The sequence below is a fragment of the Heptranchias perlo genome, chromosome 31, assembly GCF_035084215.1.
Source record: "Heptranchias perlo isolate sHepPer1 chromosome 31, sHepPer1.hap1, whole genome shotgun sequence".
Lineage (NCBI taxonomy): Eukaryota > Metazoa > Chordata > Chondrichthyes > Hexanchiformes > Hexanchidae > Heptranchias > Heptranchias perlo.
In genome coordinates, this window is record NC_090355.1 from 2,599,863 (window position 1) to 2,621,572 (window position 21,710).

The 21,710-nt window shown below is 51.4% G+C and overlaps 1 protein-coding gene across 1 annotated transcript in view; it reads left to right on the forward strand.

Moving 5' to 3' along the window:
* zgc:92275 (cholesterol 7-desaturase nvd) overlaps positions 1 to 17,999 on the forward strand; it is a 69,750-nt gene extending 51,751 nt beyond the window's left edge. The window contains exons 4-7 of the mRNA XM_067969457.1: positions 6,063 to 6,188; positions 8,215 to 8,334; positions 9,158 to 9,334; positions 17,467 to 17,999. Of these exons, the coding sequence (XP_067825558.1) occupies positions 6,063 to 6,188; positions 8,215 to 8,334; positions 9,158 to 9,334; positions 17,467 to 17,628 (585 nt within the window). The 3' untranslated portion in view covers positions 17,629 to 17,999. The remainder of the gene's footprint in view (positions 1 to 6,062; positions 6,189 to 8,214; positions 8,335 to 9,157; positions 9,335 to 17,466) is intronic.
* Positions 18,000 to 21,710: the final 3,711 nt, after the last annotated feature.

The following is a 21,710-nucleotide window of genomic DNA, read 5'->3' on the forward strand; positions in this document are numbered from 1 at the left end:
GCTCTTTGCTGGAACAATCCAAACCTGCCCTGTTCTCTGCCCATAGTCCTGTATCTTCCTCTGCTTCAAATTTTATCCACTTTTCCCTTAAAAGATGCAATGATCTCTGCCTCAAATATTCACTCAAAGTATTCAATGCCCCAACAACCCTCTGCTTAAAGAATCCCTGATAACTTATTCCACACTTTTTTTATTCATTCATGGGATGTGGGTGTCGCTGGCGAGGCCGGCATTTATTGCCCATCCCTAATTGCCCTTGAGAAGGTGGTGGTGAGCCGCCTTCTTGAACCGCTGCAGTCCGTGTGGTGAAGGTTCTCCCACAGTGCTGTTAGGAAGGGAGTTCCAGGATTTTGACGCAGCGACAATGAAGGAACGGCGATATATTTCAAGGTCAGGATGGTGTGTGACTTGGAGTTCCCCTCTTGGATGATAAAGTCCCCTCTGACTTCACTTTTTCTTCCTAACTCCTTAATGTTTAACCTGGGTTTTGAATTTTAGTGAATTCATGATGCTGAAAACTTTAATTTTCGAGGTGTGAAGATGAATCTCATGGTCTCACTGGAGTCTCTGTGAGGCCCGCCCTCTCTTTGAAGAATCAATCCCGTGCAGTCAGTCAGTAGGAATCCATCTATAGAAGTAAACTAGAGTAAATTAGCAATAACTATCCTAACAAATAGGAACTCCTAAAAAACAAAACCATTCACTTAGGAAATGTGGGAGGTTCTGGGCCCTCTCCAACAATCACCTCCCTCTCCCCAGACCCCCCAATCCCTCCTCTCCAACGATCACCCCCCCTCTCACCAGACCCCCCAATCCCCCCTCTCCCCAGACCCCCCAATCCCCCCTCTCCCCAGACCCCCCAATCCCCCCTCTCCCCAGACCCCCCAATCCCTCCTCTCCAACAATCACCGCCCCTCTCCCCAGACCCCCCAATCCCTCCTCTCCAACGATCACCCCCCCTCTCCCGAGACCCCCCAATCCCTCCTCTCCAACGATCACCCCCCCTCTCCCGAGACCCCCCAATCCCTCCTCTCCAATGATCACCCCCCCTCTCCCCAGACCCCCCAATCCCTCCTCTCCAACGATCACCCCCCCTCTCCCCAGACCCCCCAATCCCTCCTCTCCAACGATCACCCCCCTCTCACCAGACCCCCCAATCCCTCCTCTCCAACGATCACCCCCCTCTCACCAGACCCCCCAACCCCTCCTCTCCAACGATCACCCCCCCTCTCACCAGACCCCCCAACCCCTCCTCTCCAACGATCACCCCCCTCTCACCAGACCCCCCAACCCCTCCTCTCCAACGATCACCCCCCCTCTCACCAGACCCCCCAACCCCTCCTCTCCAACGATCACCCCCCTCTCACCAGACCCCCCAATCCCTCCTCTCCAACGATCACCCCCCCTCTCACCAGACCCCCCAACCCCTCCTCTCCAACGATCACCCCCCTCTCACCAGACCCCCCGATCCCTCCTCTCCAATGATCACTCCCCCCTTCTCACCAGACCCACCCATCTCTCCTCTCCAATGATCACCCCCCTCTCACCAGACCCCCCAATCCCTCCTCTCCAATGATCACCCCCCCTCTCACCAGACCCCCCAATCCCTCCTCTCCAATGATCACCCCCCTTCTCACCATACCCCCCAATCCCTCCTCTGCAATGATCACTCCACCTTCTCACCATACCCCCCCAATCCCTCCTCTGCAATGATCACCCCCCCCTCTCACCATGCCCCCCAATCCCTCCTCTGCAGTGATCACTCCCCTTCTCACCATCCCCACTGATTTCTCCTCTCTGCAGGAGTTCATCCACTTGTCTTTTGACCACATTCATACTGCCTGCTTCAATGACATTTCCTGAACTTGCTCCATAATTTGATAACCCTTCTCCTGCGAAGGCTCCTTTGCATTCCCTTCTTGCTCCTAACTGGTGTTCCCTGGTGGGTGAGTGTGTGGTGCCTGGTTTGTAGAGGGTCTTTGTGATCAGCACAATTCTCTGCTCCCTGCCACTACCCTCTGATCATGAGTACAATGACTGGGCAATGGTCCTGGGTGGAAAGGGAAGCCAACGCAGGGACAGAAGGCACTTTCATTCTGTCCAGTATTTAGAGCTCACGGCCACAAATAATGCCCATTGCTTGTTGTCCTGAGAAGACAGTGATGGGTCTTCTCCTAGAACCACTGCAGGCCTTGTGATGATGGTGCTCCCACAATATTGTTAGGCAGGGAATTCCAGGCCATTGACCCAGCAACAGTGTAGGTGCCCAAATCAGGTGTTGATATGGCTGCTTTAGTTAAGCTTTTGGTTTCCCCATCCTCCTCATTTTCTTCATTCAGTTTCATCTCTCCAACATGCTGACTCTCAGACTTCAGGCAGTGTGTAAAATGATTGGAGGCTTGAAGTGCTGACACGTGCTGACCACAGTCAGGATCATTGTTGCATGTCAACACTTGATCTGGTTTCTCTCTGGATTTCAGCCGGCATTGGGAGGAAGTCCTGTAAGATGGCACCTTTCTTTGTAAACAAGCTCAGTGAACAGTGGCTGGGTAGAGGACTTCAAATGCTGTAAACCAAACATCAGGACTATCTCTCTCGTTAGCCAGACTTGCCGTCAACCTGCTGTATGGTGACAGGATGGATAGAACTCAAATTAGCACTTGGAGAGGGAGTCCCATCTTCTGTGGAACCAACCAACCTGATTCTGCTGGTGGTTTGGGAGTCTGCCTGTACCACGTTAGCACTGCTTCATGTCAGCACAGTGAGGGGTGCAGTCCTGGGCTTACGTAGAACTACGTGCAATTTTAACAGAACAGAAACAGGCCATTCGGCCCAATTGGTCTATGCCTGCATTTATGCTCCACACGAGCCTCCTCCCACCTTCCTTCATCTCACCCTATCAGCATATCCTTCGATTCCTTTCTCCTTCATGTACTTATCTAGCTTCCCCTTAAAGGAATCTATACTATTCGCCTCAACTACTCCATGTGGTAACAAGTTCCACATTCTAACCAGTCTCTGGGTAAAGAAGTTTCTCCTGAATATCCAATTGGATTTATTGGTGACTATCTTATATTTATGACCCCTAGTTTTGGATTCCCCCACAAGTGGAAACATCTTCTCCACGTCTACCTTATCAGACCCCTTCATAATTTTAAAGACCTCTATCAGGTCACCTCTCAGCCTTCTCTTTTCTAGAGAAAAAAGCCCCAGTTGGTTCATTCTTTCCTGCTTGTCTATGCTATGTGAGTATTTCCATTGTGAGACACCTGGCATGTGGGTGACCTGACTCTAACTGTCTTTGTGTGATGGTCTGTTTGTGACACAGGGTTGCCTTGTTTGGTTTGCAGATTTCTGGAGGCACTGGTTGCCATGGTCAGTTGTTAGAAGAAGCATTAAGTGGTCCTAATGCATTCCCTGTACCATCAGGCTCACTAACTAACTCTTCCCAGCTGGTGCTCTGGGTTACTGTTTCTTCTTGGTCAGCTAGGTGTCTGATTACATGTGGAAACCCATCTCCAGATCAAGCGACTGACAAATGAATCCCCACCTCAGGGTTAAAATTCTCATCCTTGTTTTCAAATCCCTACATGGCCTCACCCCTCCCTATCTCTGTAACCTCCTCTAGACCCTAACCCTCCGAGATCTCTGCGCTCCTCCAATTCTGGCTCTTACACATTCCCGATTTTAACCGCCCCACCATTGGCGGCCGTGCCTTCAGCTGCCTAGACCCTAAGCTCTGGAATTCCCTCCCTAAATGTCCCCGCCTCTCTACCTCTCCTCCTTTTAAGACGCTTCTTAAAACCTACCTCTTTGACCAAGCTGTTGGTCACCTTCCTAACATCTCCTTATGTGGCTCGATGTCAAATTTTGTTTGTTAATCGCTCCTGTGAAGCGCCTTGGGACATTTTACTACGTTAAAGGCGCTATATAAATGCAAGTTGTTGTTGTTTCTATTTGCTTGGTGGAGTGCACGCTCTCTCCCTGTAGGGACACATCCCACTTACCCAAGTACCGAGAGCTTCAGATCAGGTTGGCAGACGTAAGACCTGAGGAGCCCCATGTGTGGGATGTGGTACTGCTGGAGTTTAACCAGCTAACACAGTACACGCTGCCAGGAAACACCTTCCTGCTGCTCGTCTAGCTGTGAATGCCTTCCCTGTTGGGACATTGACTTGAAGAGTTACTTGGAACCAAATGGGAAAAATTCTGGTCCCCACTGACTGAGTATCTGGGTCCATAGGACCTTTAGCCACCCAGTAACCAAGGAACTTTAGGTGACCATTCCACACCTTTCCTGTAAGGCAATGAAACACATCTGTTCCTTGAAGGTCAAGTCTGATCGTGACACCCAAGGAATTTGTATTCCAGGTGAGGCCAGACCTTGTGAGGGAATTCCTTGTGCTTCTCCAATGGAGTAATCACTGAGGCAGCTCATGGACATTGGTCAATGTGGTGCCCAGGCGGACCTGTGTACCAGCCCCACTCATGGCCTTCATCCCCTCTCCAACTGACCCTTTCGTTGTCCTGGTGCTGATGTGAGGTTTGCACGGAGGTTTTCATCATGTCACTCGAGGAGAGTTCCAATCATCTCCCTCACCTTAGATCCAGCTGTAACTAGATGTACTCCAGATGTACCCTGTCAGGAGTAGCCTGGCACTACAAACAACACCAGCCTTCCACCCAGAGCTGCTCTCCTCGAGGAACTTTCACAGTGCAGCCCGACTGCCCCGTAGTAGGGGTCCAGGATCACTCCTTCCTCAAAACATTCTGTTTGGTTGCCTTTGACTGGTTGATCCTGTCCTTTACCAGCGAGCTCCTTTCCCCAGGGTGGGGATGTACCTGTGTTAGGAGGCTGCCAGCGAGCTCCTTTCCCCAGGGTGGGGATGTACCTGTGTTAGGAGGCTGCCAGCGAGCTCCTTTCCCCAGGGTGGGGATGTACCTGTGTTAGGAGGCTGCTAATGACCAGCAGCGTTGTTGAAGACTGAGCCATTTACTGACTGTATCTGTACTGATGTTCATCCAACTCCCTTTCACTGTTAAGCTCAGCAACCCCTGTTACTGTCTGGTTTTATCTGCGCTGATAATTCAGTTCTCACTGATGGAAAATTAGCTGCTAACCTCGATCACAAATGTTTCTGCATCATGACCGGAAAAAAAATGGATTTTAATTTAAAGAAATCTGGTGTCCAATGATTATTAAATATTCGGGCCTTAATTTTAATCCCCCTGGCCCAGGGAGAATGGTGTGTGGGAGAGGTTAAAATCAGACCGAGTCCACTCACCGGCCTGAGGTCGCTCTGTTCCTGCCCGGTGACATCTTATCTTCACCGACTTTGAAGTCCCACTGCAGACAGGCCTCATTTAAATTCAAAAACTCACGGTTGGATGACGTCATTGGTACGAGTCAATGAAAGGCACCGCCTGGCGTGAACCGTGACACCAGAGCCACGGCCGGAGAAAGCGCCCGGTGTGAACCATGACCGGAGGGACCGACACGCCAGAAGTGGCCAAGGTAAGTTTAGAAAAATGACTTTTGTGTGAACTCCCTGTGGGCCAGGAGGAGCAGGCGTCCTTGGTCTCCCCAGCCGCGGCCTTGCCACGCTCTGCACGCTGGCACCAGCTGCCAAAGCCCTTGCCCAGTGCTGAGATTACGACAAGGACCGTACATTCCCGTGAGTACCCGACGGCCTGAGGCTCCCGCCCATTGGCCCTGACGTCAGTCCTGCTGTTTTCCCCCTGCCCCTCCCGAGCGCCCCCTCCCCATTGAAAACCGGGGCCTTCGTGTCTGGTCCAAGCCCTGATGGCGACAGACCCACTCTCCGCACAGTGAGGCTGAGAGGGTCGGTGAGCAGACGGACCCCGACCTCTGCTGTTCTCAGCCTGACTGCTCGTGTGAGGTGCTGTATGTTTTGAAGGTGCCGAGGCTGGGGTGGGTGGGTGGGTGGGGGTCTGCAGGTCCCAGGAGTAGCTGTTGTTGGCTGCGGTGTAACTCTGCTCTGCTGATAGGTTGTGAGTGTCTCCATTGAGTGACTCCCGTTGTGGCTGTGTTTCTGTAACAGGAGATCCCAGAGAATGCTGCCGACATTGCCCACCTGTCCCACCTCCACTCTCCAAGTGTCCTGAGCGGGGCAGATCTCCGCTACACCAGCTCCAGACTCTGGGGTTTTGCACAGCACGATTGGAAGGTAAGGGGAATGGGGAACGGGTTTTCCAACAGTCTGGCCCTTGGGCTTTTTATTGGGATAAGATACATTCAGACAGCTGAAATCTCCAGTGGGAGTCCTGTTTAATGTTCCTCGAGCTAGGAAGGGATTGGGGCTCCGACTGGGATATGCCTGGGAGGGAGAGAAGTGGGAAAGGGTTATTCAAGTACCATGGTGGTTTCCCGAGGGAATGGGAAGTGACCCTCTCGCTAAATGCGTCTCCCCTCCATCCCCCCACCCACCTTCGTTGGAGCTAGGCTCACTGACCTTGTGTGAAACCAGATGCCGAGACTGAAAAAACTGACCAAACATCGAACCTTGGACACACGCAAGTGTCTTTTGTACTTGTTCAGTCTTGGGCCACTTCACCTTCTGTGTTCACACCTTCACAAGAACCACAGCTCAGGGGCAGAAGGGAAGGGGAAGATGTACAAGCACAAAGGAAATTATGCTAAACCTTTATATATCACAGGTTAGGCTGCAGCTGGAGTATTGCGTCCAATTCTGAGCACCACACTGTAGGAAGGATGTGAAGGCCTTACAGAGGGTGCAGAGGGGATTTATTAGAATGGTACCAGGGATGAGGGACGTCAGTTGTGTGGAGAGATTGGAGAAGCTGGGATTGTTCTCCTTAGAGCAGAGAAGGTTAAGTGGAGATTTAATAGAGGCGTTCAAGATTATGAGGGGTTGTGATTGAGCAGAAAGGTAGAAGCTGGCTCCACTGGCAGGAGGATTGGTAACCAGAAGACACAGATTTAAGATGATTGGCAAAAAAGCCAGGGGAAGATGAGGAGAAAATCTTTTACGCATCAAGTTATTATGATCTGGAATGCACTGCCTGAAAGGGCGGTGGAAGCAGGTTCAATAGTAACTTTCAAAAGGGAATTGGATAAATACTTGAAAAAGAGAAATTTGCAGGGCTATGGGAAAGAGCAGGGGCGTAGGATTAATTCGATAGCTTTCAAAGGCCGAATGGCCTCCTCCTGTGAATTATTGAGGGGGGGTGGAATTACTAGATTACTGGAGGTGTAGCACCAATCTGACTTCACAAAGATATGGAGTTCAGATTGACACAACCTGATTGAGGACAGACGGAGTGAATTTTTTTTTTATTCATTCATGGGATGTGGGCGTCGCTGGCGAAGCCGGCAATAATTGCCCATCCCTAATTGCCCTTGAGAAGGTGGTGGTGAGCCGCCTTCTTGAACCGCTGCAGTCCGTGTGGTGAAGGCTCTCCCACAATGCTGTTAGGAAGGGAGTTCCAGGATTTTGACCCAGCGACAATGAAGGAACGGCGATATATTTCCAAGTCGGGATGGTGTGTGACTTGGAGGGGAACGTGCAGGTGGTGTTGTTCCCATGTGCCTGCTGCCCTTGTCCTTCTAGGTGGTAGAGGTCGCGGGTTTGGGAGGTGCTGTCGAAGAAGCCTTGGCGAGTTGCTGCAGTGCATCCTGTGGATGGTACACACTGCAGCCACGATTGGATTTGTCCTGCTTTTTGTGGACAGGACATACCTGGGCAATTTTCCACATTGTGTTGTAGCTCTACTGGAACAGTTTGGCTAGAGGCGCGGCTAGTTCTGGAGCACAAGCCTTGAGCACTACAGCCGGGATGTTGTCGGGGCCCATAGCCTTTGCTGTATCCAGTGCAGTCAGCCATTTCTTGATATCACGTGGAGTGAATCGAATTGGCTGAAGACTGGCTTTTGTGATGGTGGTGATATTCGGAGGAGGCCGAGATGGATCATCCACTCAGAACTTCTGGCTGAAGATGGTTGCAAACGCGTCAGCCTTGTCTTTTGCACTCACATGCTGGACTCCGCCATCATTGAGGATGGGGATGTTCACGGAGCCTCCTCCTCCCGTTAGTTGTTTAATTGTCCACCACCATTCACGACTGGATGTGGCAGGACTGCAGAGCTTTGATCTGATCCGTTGGTTGTGGAATCGGAGTGTTAATCATGGCCAGGGCGATGGGCTTTACTGAAGCTGCTGTTGTTTGTGTGCAGGCGGAGTGGAACCCAGAGCCAGAGCCCAACAAGCACTGCTCGCTGATGCTGGTGGACCACGTGCTCCATATTCTTGGTCGACGCTTCTCTCTCCTGGACGTCCATGTTGTTGCCAGGCAGGTAGGTACTGACGTGAGAAGCTCCAAATCCACAAAGACCGAGCAGACCGCTCTCTGAAACGCCTGGGCAAGGCTCCCACAGCTCAACACACAAACTCTCTCTCAGTCCCTGAACCCTGATAACTGATAATTGTCAGGCATGGTTCAGTGGGTATCTCTCTCGCCTCTGAGTCAGAAGGTTGTAGGTTCAAGTCCCACTCCAAAGACTTGAGCACATAATCTAGGCTGACCCTCCCAGTACTGAGGGAGTGCTGCACTGTCGGAGGTGCCGACTTTCGGATGAGATGTTAAACCGATGCTCGTCTGCCCTCTCAGGCGGATGTCAAGAAAACCCATGGCCATTATTCGTAGAGCGGGGAGCTCCCCCCCCCCCCCAGTGCCCTGGGCAATGTTTACCCCTCAACCAACATCATCTAAAACAGATTATCTGATCAATTATCTCATTGCTGTTCGTGGGATCTTGCTGTGCACAAATTAGCTGCCGTGTTTCCTACATTACAATGTGACTATACCTCAAACGTACTTCATTGGCTGTAAAGCTCCTTGGCCAATCCTACGGTCGTGGAAGGCGCTATATAAATACAAGTTCATTTTCTTTCTCTCTCCCAGGCTCCTCGCATGCACTGCATTTCTGTGGCCAACTCGAGGTCACCTTCTACCCATTCTCCTCCCCCGCCACCCCCCCAACAAAGAGGGGACCGTGTGCTGGCTCCGTTCCCCGCTCCCGCCTCCGACCCCGCTCCATTTGCCCGCTCGCCCGCTCCCTGCCCCCTAGCCCACTCAGTCTCTTTCCCCGCTCACCCTCTGTCTTTGTCTTGCTGAAGGTGGGCCCTGGCATCGTTTACCTGTGGTTCAGCCACTCGTTCCTGGGCCGTGGGGTGATCCTACAATGTGTGACGCCTGTAGAGCCTCTGCTGCAGCGAGTCTCCCATTCCATCTATTACCAGGCCAACATCCCCGCCATCATCCCCAAGTTCGTCATGATGGCAGAGTGTATACAGGTGAGTGCTGCTACAGAAGCCATCGCTGTGTGCTTGGGTGGTGTGTATATGGTGGGGGGCTGGGGGGAAGAGAGGCCAGGCCTGTTGCAAAAAGGAGTTTATACTGAGGACAGGTGTTAAAGCATTTTAAAGATGTCAGCTGTGGCTCAGTGGGTATTTCTCTCCTCTCCTGAGTCAGAAGGTTGTGGGCTCAAGGACCACTCCAGAGACTTGAGCACAAAATCCAGGCTGACACTTCAGGACGGTACTGAGGGAGTGCTGCGCTGTCAGAGGTGCTGCCTTTTGGATGAGACGTTAAACTGAGTCCTCGTCTGCCCCCTCAGATGGACATAAAAGATCCCATGGCACTATTCGAAGGAGAGCAGGAGAGTTCTCCCCGGTGTCCTGGCCAATATTTATCCCTCAACTGACATCACTAAAAAAAAAACCAGATGATCTGGTCATTATCTCGCTGTTTGTGGGATCTTGCTGTGTGCAAATTGCCGCATTTCAACAGTGACTACACTTCAAAAAGTGCTTCATTGGCTGTAAACGCTTTGGGACGTCCTGAGGGCATGAAAAGTGTGATATAAATGCAAGTCTTTCATTTTTCTTTTTATTTAATTCTGAGTCGTGGATAGTCTGGCTTCTCACTGGCCCACTAGGTGATGGATTCCGTCAACATTGCTCACCTAAGGACCTATCTCCAGGTTGGTGAGCCTGCAGTGTGCAGCAGGGAGTTAACCAGTGACAGTGCCCTCTCCCAGTGCTGCCGGCTGCTCAGGGAGTGACAGTGCCCTCTCCCAGTGCTGCCGGCTGCTCAGGGAGTGACAGTGCCCTCTCCCAGTGCTGCCGGCTGCTCAGGGAGTGACGGTGCCCTCTCCCAGTGCTGCCGGCTGCTCAGGGAGTGACGGTGCCCTCTCCCAGTGCTGCCGGCTGCCCAGGGAGTGACAGTGCCCTCTCCCAGTGCTGCCGGCTGCCCAGGGAGTGACGGTGCCCTCTCCCAGTGCTGCCGGCTGCTCAGGGAGTGACGGTGCCCTCTCCCAGTGCTGCCGGCTGCTCAGGGAGTGACGGTGCCCTCTCCCAGTGCTGCCGGCTGCCCAGGGAGTGACAGTGCCCTCTCCCAGTGCTGCCGGCTGCCCAGGGAGTGACGGTGCCCTCTCCCAGTGCTGCCGGCTGCCCAGGGAGTGACGGTGCCCTCTCCCAGTGCTGCCGGCTGCCCAGGGAGTGACGGTGCCCTCTCCCAGTGCTGCCGGCTGCCCAGGGAGTGACGGTGCCCTCTCCCAGTGCTGCCGGCTGCCCAGGGAGTGACGGTGCCCTCTCCCAGTGCTGCCGGCTGCTCAGGGAGTGACGGTGCCCTCTCCCAGTGCTGCCTGCTGCCCAGGGAGTGACAGTGGCTTGAGTGTTCTATGGAAACCATCTGTCCTTGAGGATGTGTAGATGACGGGTCTCCAGGTATCAGGACCAGGCCCCCTGCAGTTGTCGAGAGGGCGATGGTGGAATACCTTGCTGGAGATAACCACTGAGTATAAGAGACAGTTGGGTGCATTTCTAGTGAAAGGTGGAGGGGGGTTATTGAGTTCTATCAAAAATAGATGATCCTTCGGTTCAGAGGAATTAAGAACATAAGAAATAGGAGCAGGAGTAGGCCATCCGGCCCCTCGAGCCTGCTCTGCCATTCAATAAGACCATGGCTGATCTTGGCCCTCAACTCCACTTTCCCACCTGATCTCCATGTCACTTGATTCCCTTAGTGTCCAAAAATCTATCGCTCTCTGTTTTGAATATACTCAATGACTGAGCATCCACAGCCCTCTGGGGTAGAGAATTCCAAAGATTCACAACCCTCTGAGTGAAGAAATTTCTCCTCATCTCGGTCCTAAATGGCCGACCCCTTATCCTGAGACTATGACCCCTAGTCCTAGACTCTCCAGCCAGGGGAAACAGCCTCTCAGCATCTACCTTGTCAAGCCCATTAAGAATTTTATACGTTTCAATGAGATAACCTCTCATTCTTCTAAACTCCAGAGAATATAAGCCCATTCTACTCAATCTCTCCTCATAGGACAACCCTCTCATCCCAGGAATCAATCTAGTGAACCTTCGATATATCCCCTCTAAGGCAAGTATATCCTTCCTTAGGTAAGGAGACCAAAACTGTACACAGTACTCCAGGTGTCTCACCAGAGCCCTATATAATTGCAGCAAGACTTCCTTACTCTTATACTCCAACCCCCTTGCAATAAAGGCTAACACACCATTTGCCTTCCTAATTGCTATCTGTACCTGCATGTTAACTTTCTGTGAATTGTGTACAAGGACACCCAAATCCCTCTGAACACCAAAATTTCTTAGTCTCTCACCTTTTAAAAATATTCTGTTTTTCTACTCTTCCTGCCAAAGTGAATAATCTCACATTTCCCCACATTATACTTCATCTGCCACCTTCTTGCCCACTCACTTAACCTGTCTATATCCCTTTGCAGACTCTTTGTGTCCTCCTCACAGCTTACATTCCCACCCAGCTTTGTATTGTCAGCCCAAGCACTGATCCTTGCGACACCCTACTAGTTACAGCCTGCCAACCTGAAATTTTTTTTTAAAATTTGTTCATAGGATGTGGGCAAAGCTGGCGAGGTCGGCATTTATTGCCCATCCCTAATTGCCCTTGAGAAGGTGGTGGTGAGCCGCTTTCTTGAACCGCTGCAGTCCGTGTGGTGAAGGTTCTCCCACAGTGCTGTTAGGAAGGGAGTTCCAGGATTTTGACCCAGCGACGATGAAGGAACGGTGATATATTTCCAAGTCGGGATGGTGTGTGACCTTGCTGTTGAAGAAGCTTTGGCGAGTTACTGCAATGCATCCTGTGGATGGTACACACTGCAGCCACGGTGCGCCAGTGGTGGAGAGTGAATGTTTAGGGTGGTAGATGGGGTGCCAATCAAACGGTCTGCTTTGTCCTGGATGGTGTCGAGCTTCTTGAGTGTTGTTGGAGCTGCACTCATCTAGGCAAGTGGAGAGTATTCTATCACACTCCTGATTTGTGCCTTGTAGATGGTGGAAAGGCTTTGGGGAGTCAGGAGGTGAGTCACTCACCGCAGAATACCCAGCCTCTGACCTGCTCTTGTAGCCACAGTATTTATATGGTTGGTCCAGTTAAGTTCCTGGTCAATGGTGACCCCCCAGGATGTTGATGGTGGGGGATTCGGCGATGGTAATGTCGTTGAATGTCAAGGGGAGGTGGTTAGACTCTCTCTTGTTGGAGATGGTCATTGTCTAGTGCGAATGACCCGTTTATTCCTATTCCTTGGTTTCTGTCTGTTAACCAATCCTCAATCCATGCTAATATATTACCCCCAATCCCATGAGCCCTAATCATGTGTAACAACCTCTTGTGTAAATAAATGTAAGGAGTCACACAACACCAGGTTATAGTCCAACAGCTTTATTTGAAATCACAAGCTTTCGGAGCTTTGCTCCTTCGTCAGGTGAAGTGAAGAGATGCATAAAGGCACAGCATATATAGTCAGAGAACAATGCCTGGTGATTACAGATAATCTTTCTAACTGCCCTTTATCACACCTCGGCAGAGAGATAATCACAGCAATCAAAGGAGTGAATGGTGTTCAAACAGGTTAGTCAGGGAAACATTACATCCAAGAATACTGAGGTGGGGTCACAAGGGATCAAATGTAGCAGATGCTGGGGTTTGTATTAAAAACAGATAACTTTTTTTTGCTGGAAATCACAGCAGGTCCGGCCGCATCTGTGTATGGAGAACAAGCCAACTACGACTTGAGTCTGGATGACTCTACGTCAGGTGGGGTTACATGTAGCCTGACATGAACCCAAGATCCTGGTTGAGGCCGTCCTCATGGGTGCGGAACTTGGCTATCAATTTCTGCTTGACGATTTTGCGTTGTCGTTTGTCTCTAAGGCCGCCTTGGAGAACGCTTACCCGAAGATCAGAGGCTGAATGTCCTTGACTGCTGAAGTGTTCCCCGACTGGGAGGGAACCCTCCTGCCTGTGCGGTGTCCGTTCATCCGTTGTCGCAGTGTCTGCATGGTCTCGCCAATGTACCATGCTCCGGGGCATCCTTTCCTGCAACGTATGAGGTAGACAACGTTGGCCGAGTCACAGGAGTATGAACCATGTACCTGGTGGGTGGTGTCCTCTCGTGTGATGGTGGTATCTGTGTCGATGATCTGGCATGTCTTGCAGAGGTTGCCGTGGCAGGGTTGTGTGGTGTCATGGTCGTTGTTCTCCTGAAAGCTGGGTAATTTGCTGCGAACGATGGTCTGTTTGAGGTTAGGTGGCTGTTTAAAGGCGAGCAGTGGAGGCGTGGGGATGGCCTTAGCGAGGTGTTCGTTGTCATCGATGACATGTTGAAGGCTGCGAAGAACATGGTGTAGTTTCTCCGCTCCGGGGAAGTATTGGACGACGAAGGGTACTCTGTTGGTTGTCTTCTGAGGAGGTCTATGCGATTTTTCGCTGTGGCCCGTCAGAACTGTCGATCGACGAGTCGAGCGTCATATCCCGTTCTTACGAGGGCGTCTTTCAGCGTCTGTCGGTGTCCATCGCGTTCCTCCTCGTCTGAGCAGATCCTGTGTATTCGTAGGGCCTGTCCATAGGGGATGGCCTCTTTGACGTGGTTAGGGTGGAAGCTGGAAAAGTGGAGAATCGTGAGGTTGTCTGTGGGCTTGCGGTAGAGTGTGGTGCTGTGGTGCCTGTCTTTGATGGAGATTCGTGTGTCCAAGAATGAAACCGATTCTGAGGAGTAGTCCATGGTGAGTTTGATGGTGGGATGGAACTTGTTGATGTTATCATTTCGTCTCTTCAGTGATTCTTCGCCGTGGGTCCATAGGAAGAAAATGTCGTCGATGTATCTGGTGTATAGTGTTGGTTGGAGGTCCTGTGCAGTGAAGAAGTCCTGCTCGAACTTGTGCATGAAAATGTTGGCGTATTGGGGTGTGAATTTGGTCCCCATGGCTGTTCCGTGTGTTTGGGTAAAGAACTGGTTGTTGAAGGTGAAGACATTGTGATCCAGGATGAAGCGGATGAGTTGTAGGATGGCTTCTGGAGATTGGCTGTTGTTGGTGTTGAGTATTGATGCTGTCGCAGCGATGCCGTCATCGTGGGGGATACTGGTGTAGAGTGCCGAGACGTCCATCGTGGTGAGAAGTGTTCCTGGTTCAACTGGTCCGTGGGTGCTGAGTTTTTGTAGGAAGTCTGTAGTGTCGCGACAGAAGCTGGGGGTTCCCTGCACGATGGGTTTCAGGATGCCCTCGATGTATCCAGAGAGGTTCTCACACAGGGTTCCGTTGCCTGATACGATAGGACGTCCGGGTGTGTTGGCTTTGTGTATCTTTGGGAGGCAGTAGAAGTCTCCCACGCGGGGAGTACGTGGGATGAGAGTGCGTAGGATGCTTTGAAGGTCTGGATCGAAGGTCTTGATCAGTTTGTTGAGCTGGTGGGTGTGTTCTTTGGTCGGATCTGCGGGTAACCATCTGTCGTGTTCCTGGTTGTCCAGTTGTCGGTATGCTTCTTTGCAATAGTCTGTTCTATTCTGTATGACGATGGCTCCTCCTTTGTCCGCTGGTTTGATGACGATGTTGCGGTTGGTCTTGAGAGCGTTGATGGCGTTGCGTTGTGCTCGGGTGACATTCTGGACTGTCTTGTGAGTGCGGCTGATGAATCTGGCGTTGACGCATCTCCTGACAGCTTGAGCATACATGTCAAGCTTAGGGCAGCAACTCTCCGGAGGAGTCCAGTTTGACTCTTTCTTCTTCGGTTGTTGTACCGCGGATCCCTCTGTCTGCTGTTCCAGATCGTTGATTGTCTCATTGGGTTCGCTGCTGACATCTTGGGATTTGTGGAAGAATTCCCGGAGAACCTCTTGTGTGGCACCTCATCAAATGCCTTTTGAAAATCCAAATATACTACATCCACTGGTTTCTTTTATCTACCCTGTTCTAGAAACTAGGGAATTCTGTAAGCTCAAAACCAATGCATCCACTAACTCTGCAGCTACCTCTTTTAAAACTCTCGGATGTAGGCCGTCAGGTCCTGGGGATTTGTAGGCTTTTAGTCCCATTAATTTCTCCAGTACTTTTTCTTTACTAATCTTTATTACTTTAAGTTCCTCGCTCTCATTAGACCCTTGGTCCCCCACTATTTCCAGTATGTTTTGTGTGTCTTTTACTTCCAAAGTCACCTCTTCCTCCCAAGCATGATACACTTACCACATGTCATCTCTCAAATTACTCATATACTGAGTCCCAAGATGTTATTTTCTGAAAGAAATCTATCTAATTTGCCTTTGAATGAATCAATACTAACTGCTTCCACCGTCTCCCTCAGGAGCCTGTTCCAGAGATTGACCACTCATTGAACTATTGTTTCCACACATTAGTTTTGAATTTACCCTCCTTCGAGCACAGGCCGTGTCCTCTGGTTCTACTGTTCTGGACAAGGTGAAACAGCTTGTCATGGTCTACATTATCTAGTGCTTTTAGAATTCTAAAAACAGCAACCACATCACCTCTCAACCTTCTCTTTTCCAATGAGAACGTGCCTAATTTCCATAATCGCTCCTCATAATCCAATCCCTCCATCCCCTCAATCACTCTGGTTGCTCTCTTCTGTATTCTTTCAATAGCTGCAATATCCTTTTCGTACTGTGGCGACCAGAACCTTACACAGCATTCTAAGTGCGGTCGCACCAATGATTTATAAAGTAACCCCACTCTTGCGGCTCAATACTGATCTTTTAATACATCCCAATATCTGATTTGCTTTACTCACTGCCACTGAGCATTGTTGCAATAGTTTCAGTTTATTATCGATCAGGACCCCCAGATCTCTTTCATTTTCCATGCATTCCATTTGCATTCCATTTAAGTAATAGGCCCTTTCTCGATTTTTTTCATCCCCATGTGAAGCAATTTGCATTTCCCAACATTGAATATAATCTGCCAACTGTGTACCTAATTCCCAGGTATATTCAAATCCTCCTGCAGCTCATCCTGTTCAGCTTTAGAGTCTACCACTTTCATTAGCTTTGTATCATTTGAAAATTTAGCCACTGTGCTTGTGACTCCTAGCTTCTGATCATTTATAAAGATATTAAACAAAAAAGATCCCAAATCAGACCCCGGTCGGACCCCGGTGGTAACATTCTCCCTGGCTGATGACAATCCCTGTACCACCACCCTCAGGCTTCTATCGGTCAACCAGTTACTTATCCATTGTATCAAAGGCCTTACTGAAATCCAAGTAACCACATCCACTGCCTTACCCCTATCAAACTCCTTTGTCACACCCTCAAAGAAAATCAGTAAGTCATACAAAATTCGACATTTTTTCCGAGTACAATTTGGAGAGCAGCAGGGAGTTGTCCCAATCTCGTGGCTAAATTCTCCCGCAACCAACGTCGGCAAAACCGACAACAGCTTGCGTTTATATAGCACCTTTAACGTGGTGAAACGCCTCAGGACGCTTCACAGGAGCGATTATCGGACAAAATTTGACACTGAGCCACATAAGGATATATTAGGACAGGTGATCAAAGGGGTAGGTTTTAAGGAGCGTCTTAAAGGAGGAGAGAGAGGTGGAGAGGGGGAGAGGTTTCGGGAGGGAATTCCAGAGCTTGGGGCCCAGGCAGCTAAAGGCACGGCCGCCAATGGTGGAGCGATGAAAATTGGGGATGCGCAAGAGGCCAAAATTGGAGGAGTGCAGAGACCTCGGAGGGCTGTAGGAGGTTAGAGATAGGGAGGGGGCGAGGCCATGGAGGGATTTGAAAACAAGGATGAGAGTTTTAAAATCGAGGTGTTGTTGGACCGGGAACCAATGTAGGTCAGTGACACAGGGGTGATGGGAGAACAGGACTTGGTGCGAGTTAGGATACGGGCAGCAGAGTTTTGGATGAGCTTAAGTTTACGTAAGGTGGGAGGCCGGCCAGAAGAGCATTGGAATAGTCAAGTCTGCAGGTAACAAACTGGCCGGTCATCTCCTTTTTCGGGATCTTGCTGGCACAGGATGACTTGCCGTGTTTGCCCTATTGGCACCGCTCTTTGAAATAACTGGGTGTGCGAATCGTGGAGAGGTGTGGTTTAAGTTGCTGCATAAATGACACACACATTCTTATCTCTTCCAGTTCGAGCGGGACATAATGATCTGGAACAACAAGAAGTACATCTCGAAGCCGCTGCTGGTGAAGGAGGACTCTGCAATCGCTCGGCACCGCCGCTGGTACGCCCAGTTCTACAGTGAGAACAGCCCCCGGTTCCCCATCCAGCAGGACGGCCTGGACTGGTGACCATTGCTGGAGCAACCCTCCCCACAACTCCCAAACCCGAGCTGTGGCGGGCGGTGTTGGCAACTCACCCGAGGGGGGACCAGGTGGGAGTGGCAACTGCAGTCTCCCAGAGTCTGGGGCAATGTGTCCTGAATTCCATTTTAATATCATTGGCTAAAGAGGTTGAGGTGATCTCAGAACTGGACACCACTTCCACATTCATGGCTCCCCATCGGTCATCAAGGAGAAATGGTTTGGCGTGCATTTTACAAGAGATTTTATATTATTCTGACTTTTATTTTTTGCTGATCAGTAACGTGTATTTACGGACTGGAGCTGGTTGTCACTGGAGCTGGGTGAGCCCCTCCTGCTACTGGGGGAGAGGACTGGAGCAGGTGGGAGGGGTCCCCGCGAGGGGCGGGGGGGAGGGGTCCCCGCGAGGGGGGAGAGGGGTCCCCGTGAGGGGCGGGGGGAGGGGTCCCCACGGGGGGAGGGGTCCCCGCGAGGGGCGGGGGAGGGGTCCCCGCGAGGGGCGGGGGGGAGGGGTCCCCGCGAGGGGGGGGGAGGGGTCCCCGCGAGGGACGGTAAGTGTTTGATCCCTCCTTCGTGCAGTGCCTCTTGGGATGGCGCTGGCAGGTGAAGGCTCGGGCTGAGTACGCAGGTAATGCCTACTGCAGACCCCGCCCCCCACCCCCCACTCACCCCCCCCCCCCCCACCCCCCCCCCCACCCCCCCCCACCCAACCCAAGCGGTGACTGAAAGGCAGGAGCTGGCACTGGTTGTGGTGGGTAATGGAGAGGGGGTGGGGGAGGGGTGGACTCCACTTGCTGCTGTATAACGGGGAGTGCGGACACTGCTTTTCGCACCGTGTAACGGGAGGGGACGGCCGCTGGTCAACACCGTGTAATTGGAGAGCAGCGAGGGAGGTGCAGAGACCACAGCTCTTTTTTATCCAGTCTGTGGAACGTCAGCAGAAAGTGTTGTAGGATATTGATGAGCTGCAGGCATGAATCAGTGGCTATTTTAGACTAATTAATTAGGGGATCCAAAACATTACGATCCAGAACTACAGTCAACTGGTTACTTACAGTCACACTGTGAGGGAGGTTGGAGGGAGTTACTTATAGTCACACTGTGAGGGTGGGTCGGAGGGAGTTACTTACAGTCACACTGTGAGGGTGGGTCGGAGGGAGTTACTTATAGTCACACTGTGAGGGTGGGTCGGAGGGAGTTAATTACAGTGAAACTGTGAGGGAGGGTCGGAGGGAGTTACTTACAGTCACACTGTGAGGGTGGGTCGGAGGGAGTTACTTATAGTCACACTGTGAGGGTGGGTCGGAGGGAGTTAATTACAGTGAAACTGTGAGGGAGGGTCGGAGGGAGTTACTTACAGTCACACTGTGAGGGTGGGTCGGAGGGAGTTAATTACAGTGAAACTGTGAGGTACGGTCAGAGGGAGTTACTTACAGTCACACTGTGAGGGTGGGTCGGAGGGAGTTAATTACAGCATAACTGTGAGGGAGGGTCAGAGGGAGTTACTTACAGTCACTGTGAGGGAGGGTCGGAGGGAGTTACTTACAGTCACAGTGAGAGAGGGTCTGAGGGAGTTACTTACAGTCACACTGTGAGGGAGGGTCGGAGGGAGTTACTTACAGTCACACTGTGAGGGAGGGTCGGAGGGAGTTACCTACAGTCACACTGTGAGGGAGGGTCGGAGGGAGTTAATTACAGTCACAGTGAGAGAGGGTCGGAGGGAGTTACCTACAGTCACACTGAGAGGGAGGGTCGGAGGGAGTTACTTACAGTCACTGAGAGGGAGGGTTGGAGGTAGTTAATTACAGTCACATTGTGAGGGAGGGAATTACTTACAGTAACACTATGAGGGAGGGTCTGAGGGAGTTACCTATAGTCGCTGTGAGGGAGGGTCGGAGGGAGTTACTTACAGTCACAGTGAGGGAGGGTCTGAGGGAGTTACTTACAGTCACACTGAGAGGGAGGGTCGGAGGGAGTTACTTACAGTCACTGTGAGGGAGGTTGGAGGGAGTTACTTACAGTCACACTGTGAGGGAGGGTCGGAGGGAGTTAATTACAGTCACACTGTGAGGGGGGGTCGGAGGGAGTTAATTACAGTCACAGTGAGGGAGGGTCGGAGGGAGTTACTTACAGTCACAGTGAGAGAGGGTCTGAGGGAGTTACTTACAGTCACACGGAGAGGGAGGGTCGGAGGGAGTTAATTACAGTCACTGTGAGGGAGGTTGGAGGGAGTTACTTACAGTCACACTGTGAGGGAGGGTCGGAGGGAGTTACTTACAGTCACTGTGAGGGAGGTTGGAGGGAGTTACTTACAGTCACTGTGAGGGAGGTTGGAGGGAGTTACTTACAGTCGCACTGTGAGGGAGGGTCGGAGGGAGTTAATTACAGTCACACTGTGAGGGAGGGTTGGAGGGAGTTAATTACAGTCACAGTGAGGGAGGGTCAGAGGGAGTTACTTACAGTCACAGTGAGAGAGGGTCTGAGGGAGTTAATTACAATCACTCTGTGAGGGAGGGTCGGAGGGAGTTAGTTATAGTCACACTGTGAGGGTGGGTCGGAGGGAGTTAATTACAGCGTAACTGTGAGGGAGGGTCAGAGGGAGTTACTTACAGTCACACTGTGAGGGTGGGTCGGAGGGAGTTAATTACAGTCACACTGAGAGGGAGGGTCGGAGGGAGTTAATTACAGTCACACTGTGAGGGTGGGTCGGAGGGAGTTAATTACAGTCACTCTGTGAGAGAGGGTCGGAGGGAGTTACTTATAGTCACACTGTGAGGGTGGGTCGGAGGGAGTTAATTACAGCGTAACTGTGAGGGAGGGTCAGAGGGAGTTACTTACAGTCACACTGAGAGGGAGGGTCGGAGGGAGTTACTTACAGTCACACTGAGAGGGAGGGTTGGAGGGTGTTAATTACAGTCACATTATGAGGGAGGGAATTACTTACAGTAACACTATGAGGGAGGGTCGGAGGCAGTTACTTACAGTCACATTGAAAGAGGGTCTGAGGGAGTTACTTACAGTGTAACTGTGAGGGAGGGTCAGAGGGAGTTACTTACAGTCACTGTGAGGGAGGGTCGGAGGGAGTTACTTACAGTCACAGTGAGAGGGAGGGTCAGAGGGAGTTACTTACAGTCACTGTGAGGGAGGGTTGGAGGGAGTTACTTACAGTCACACTGAGAGGGAGGGTCAGAGGGAGTTACTTACAGTCACTGTGAGGGAGGGTTGGAGGGAGTTACTTACAGTCACTGTGAGGGAGGGTCGGAGGGAGTTAATTACAGTCACAGTGAGGGAGGGTTGGAGGGAGTTAATTACAGTCACAGTGAGGGAGGGTTGGAGGGAGTTAATTACAGTCACTGTGAGGGAGGTTGGAGGGAGTTACTTACAGTCACTGTGAGGGAGGGTCGGAGGGAGTTAATTACAGTCACAGTGAGGGAGGGTTGGAGGGAGTTAATTACAGTCACAGTGAGGGAGGGTTGGAGGGAGTTACTTACAGTCACAGTGAGAGAGGGTCTGAGGGAGTTAATTACAGTCACACTGTGAGGGTGGGTCTGAGGGAGTTACTTACAGTCACACTGAGAGAGAGGGTCGGAGGGAGTTACTGACAGTCACAGTGAGGGAGGGTCGGAGGGAGTTAATTACAGTCACACTGTGAGGGTGGGTCTGAGGGAGTTAATTACAGGGTAACTGTGAGAGAGGGTCGGAGGGAGTTACTTACAGTCCAATGAGGGGGGGAAGGAGGGAGTTACTTTCAGTCACACTGTGAGGGAGGGTTGGGATGAGTTACTTACAGTCGCTTTGAGGGAGGGTTGGAGGGAATTACTTACAGTCACTGTGAGGGAGGGATGGAGGGAGTTACTTACAGTGACACTGTGAGGGAGGGTCGGAGGGAGTTACTTACAGTGACACTGTGAGGGAGGGTCGGAGGGAGTTACCTACTGTCACACTGTGAGGGAGGGTCGGAGGGAGTTACTTACAGTCACAGTGAGGGAGGGTCGGAGGGAGTTACTTACAGTCACACTGTGAGGGAGGGTCGGAGGGAGTTACTTACAGTCACTGTGTGAGGGAGGGTC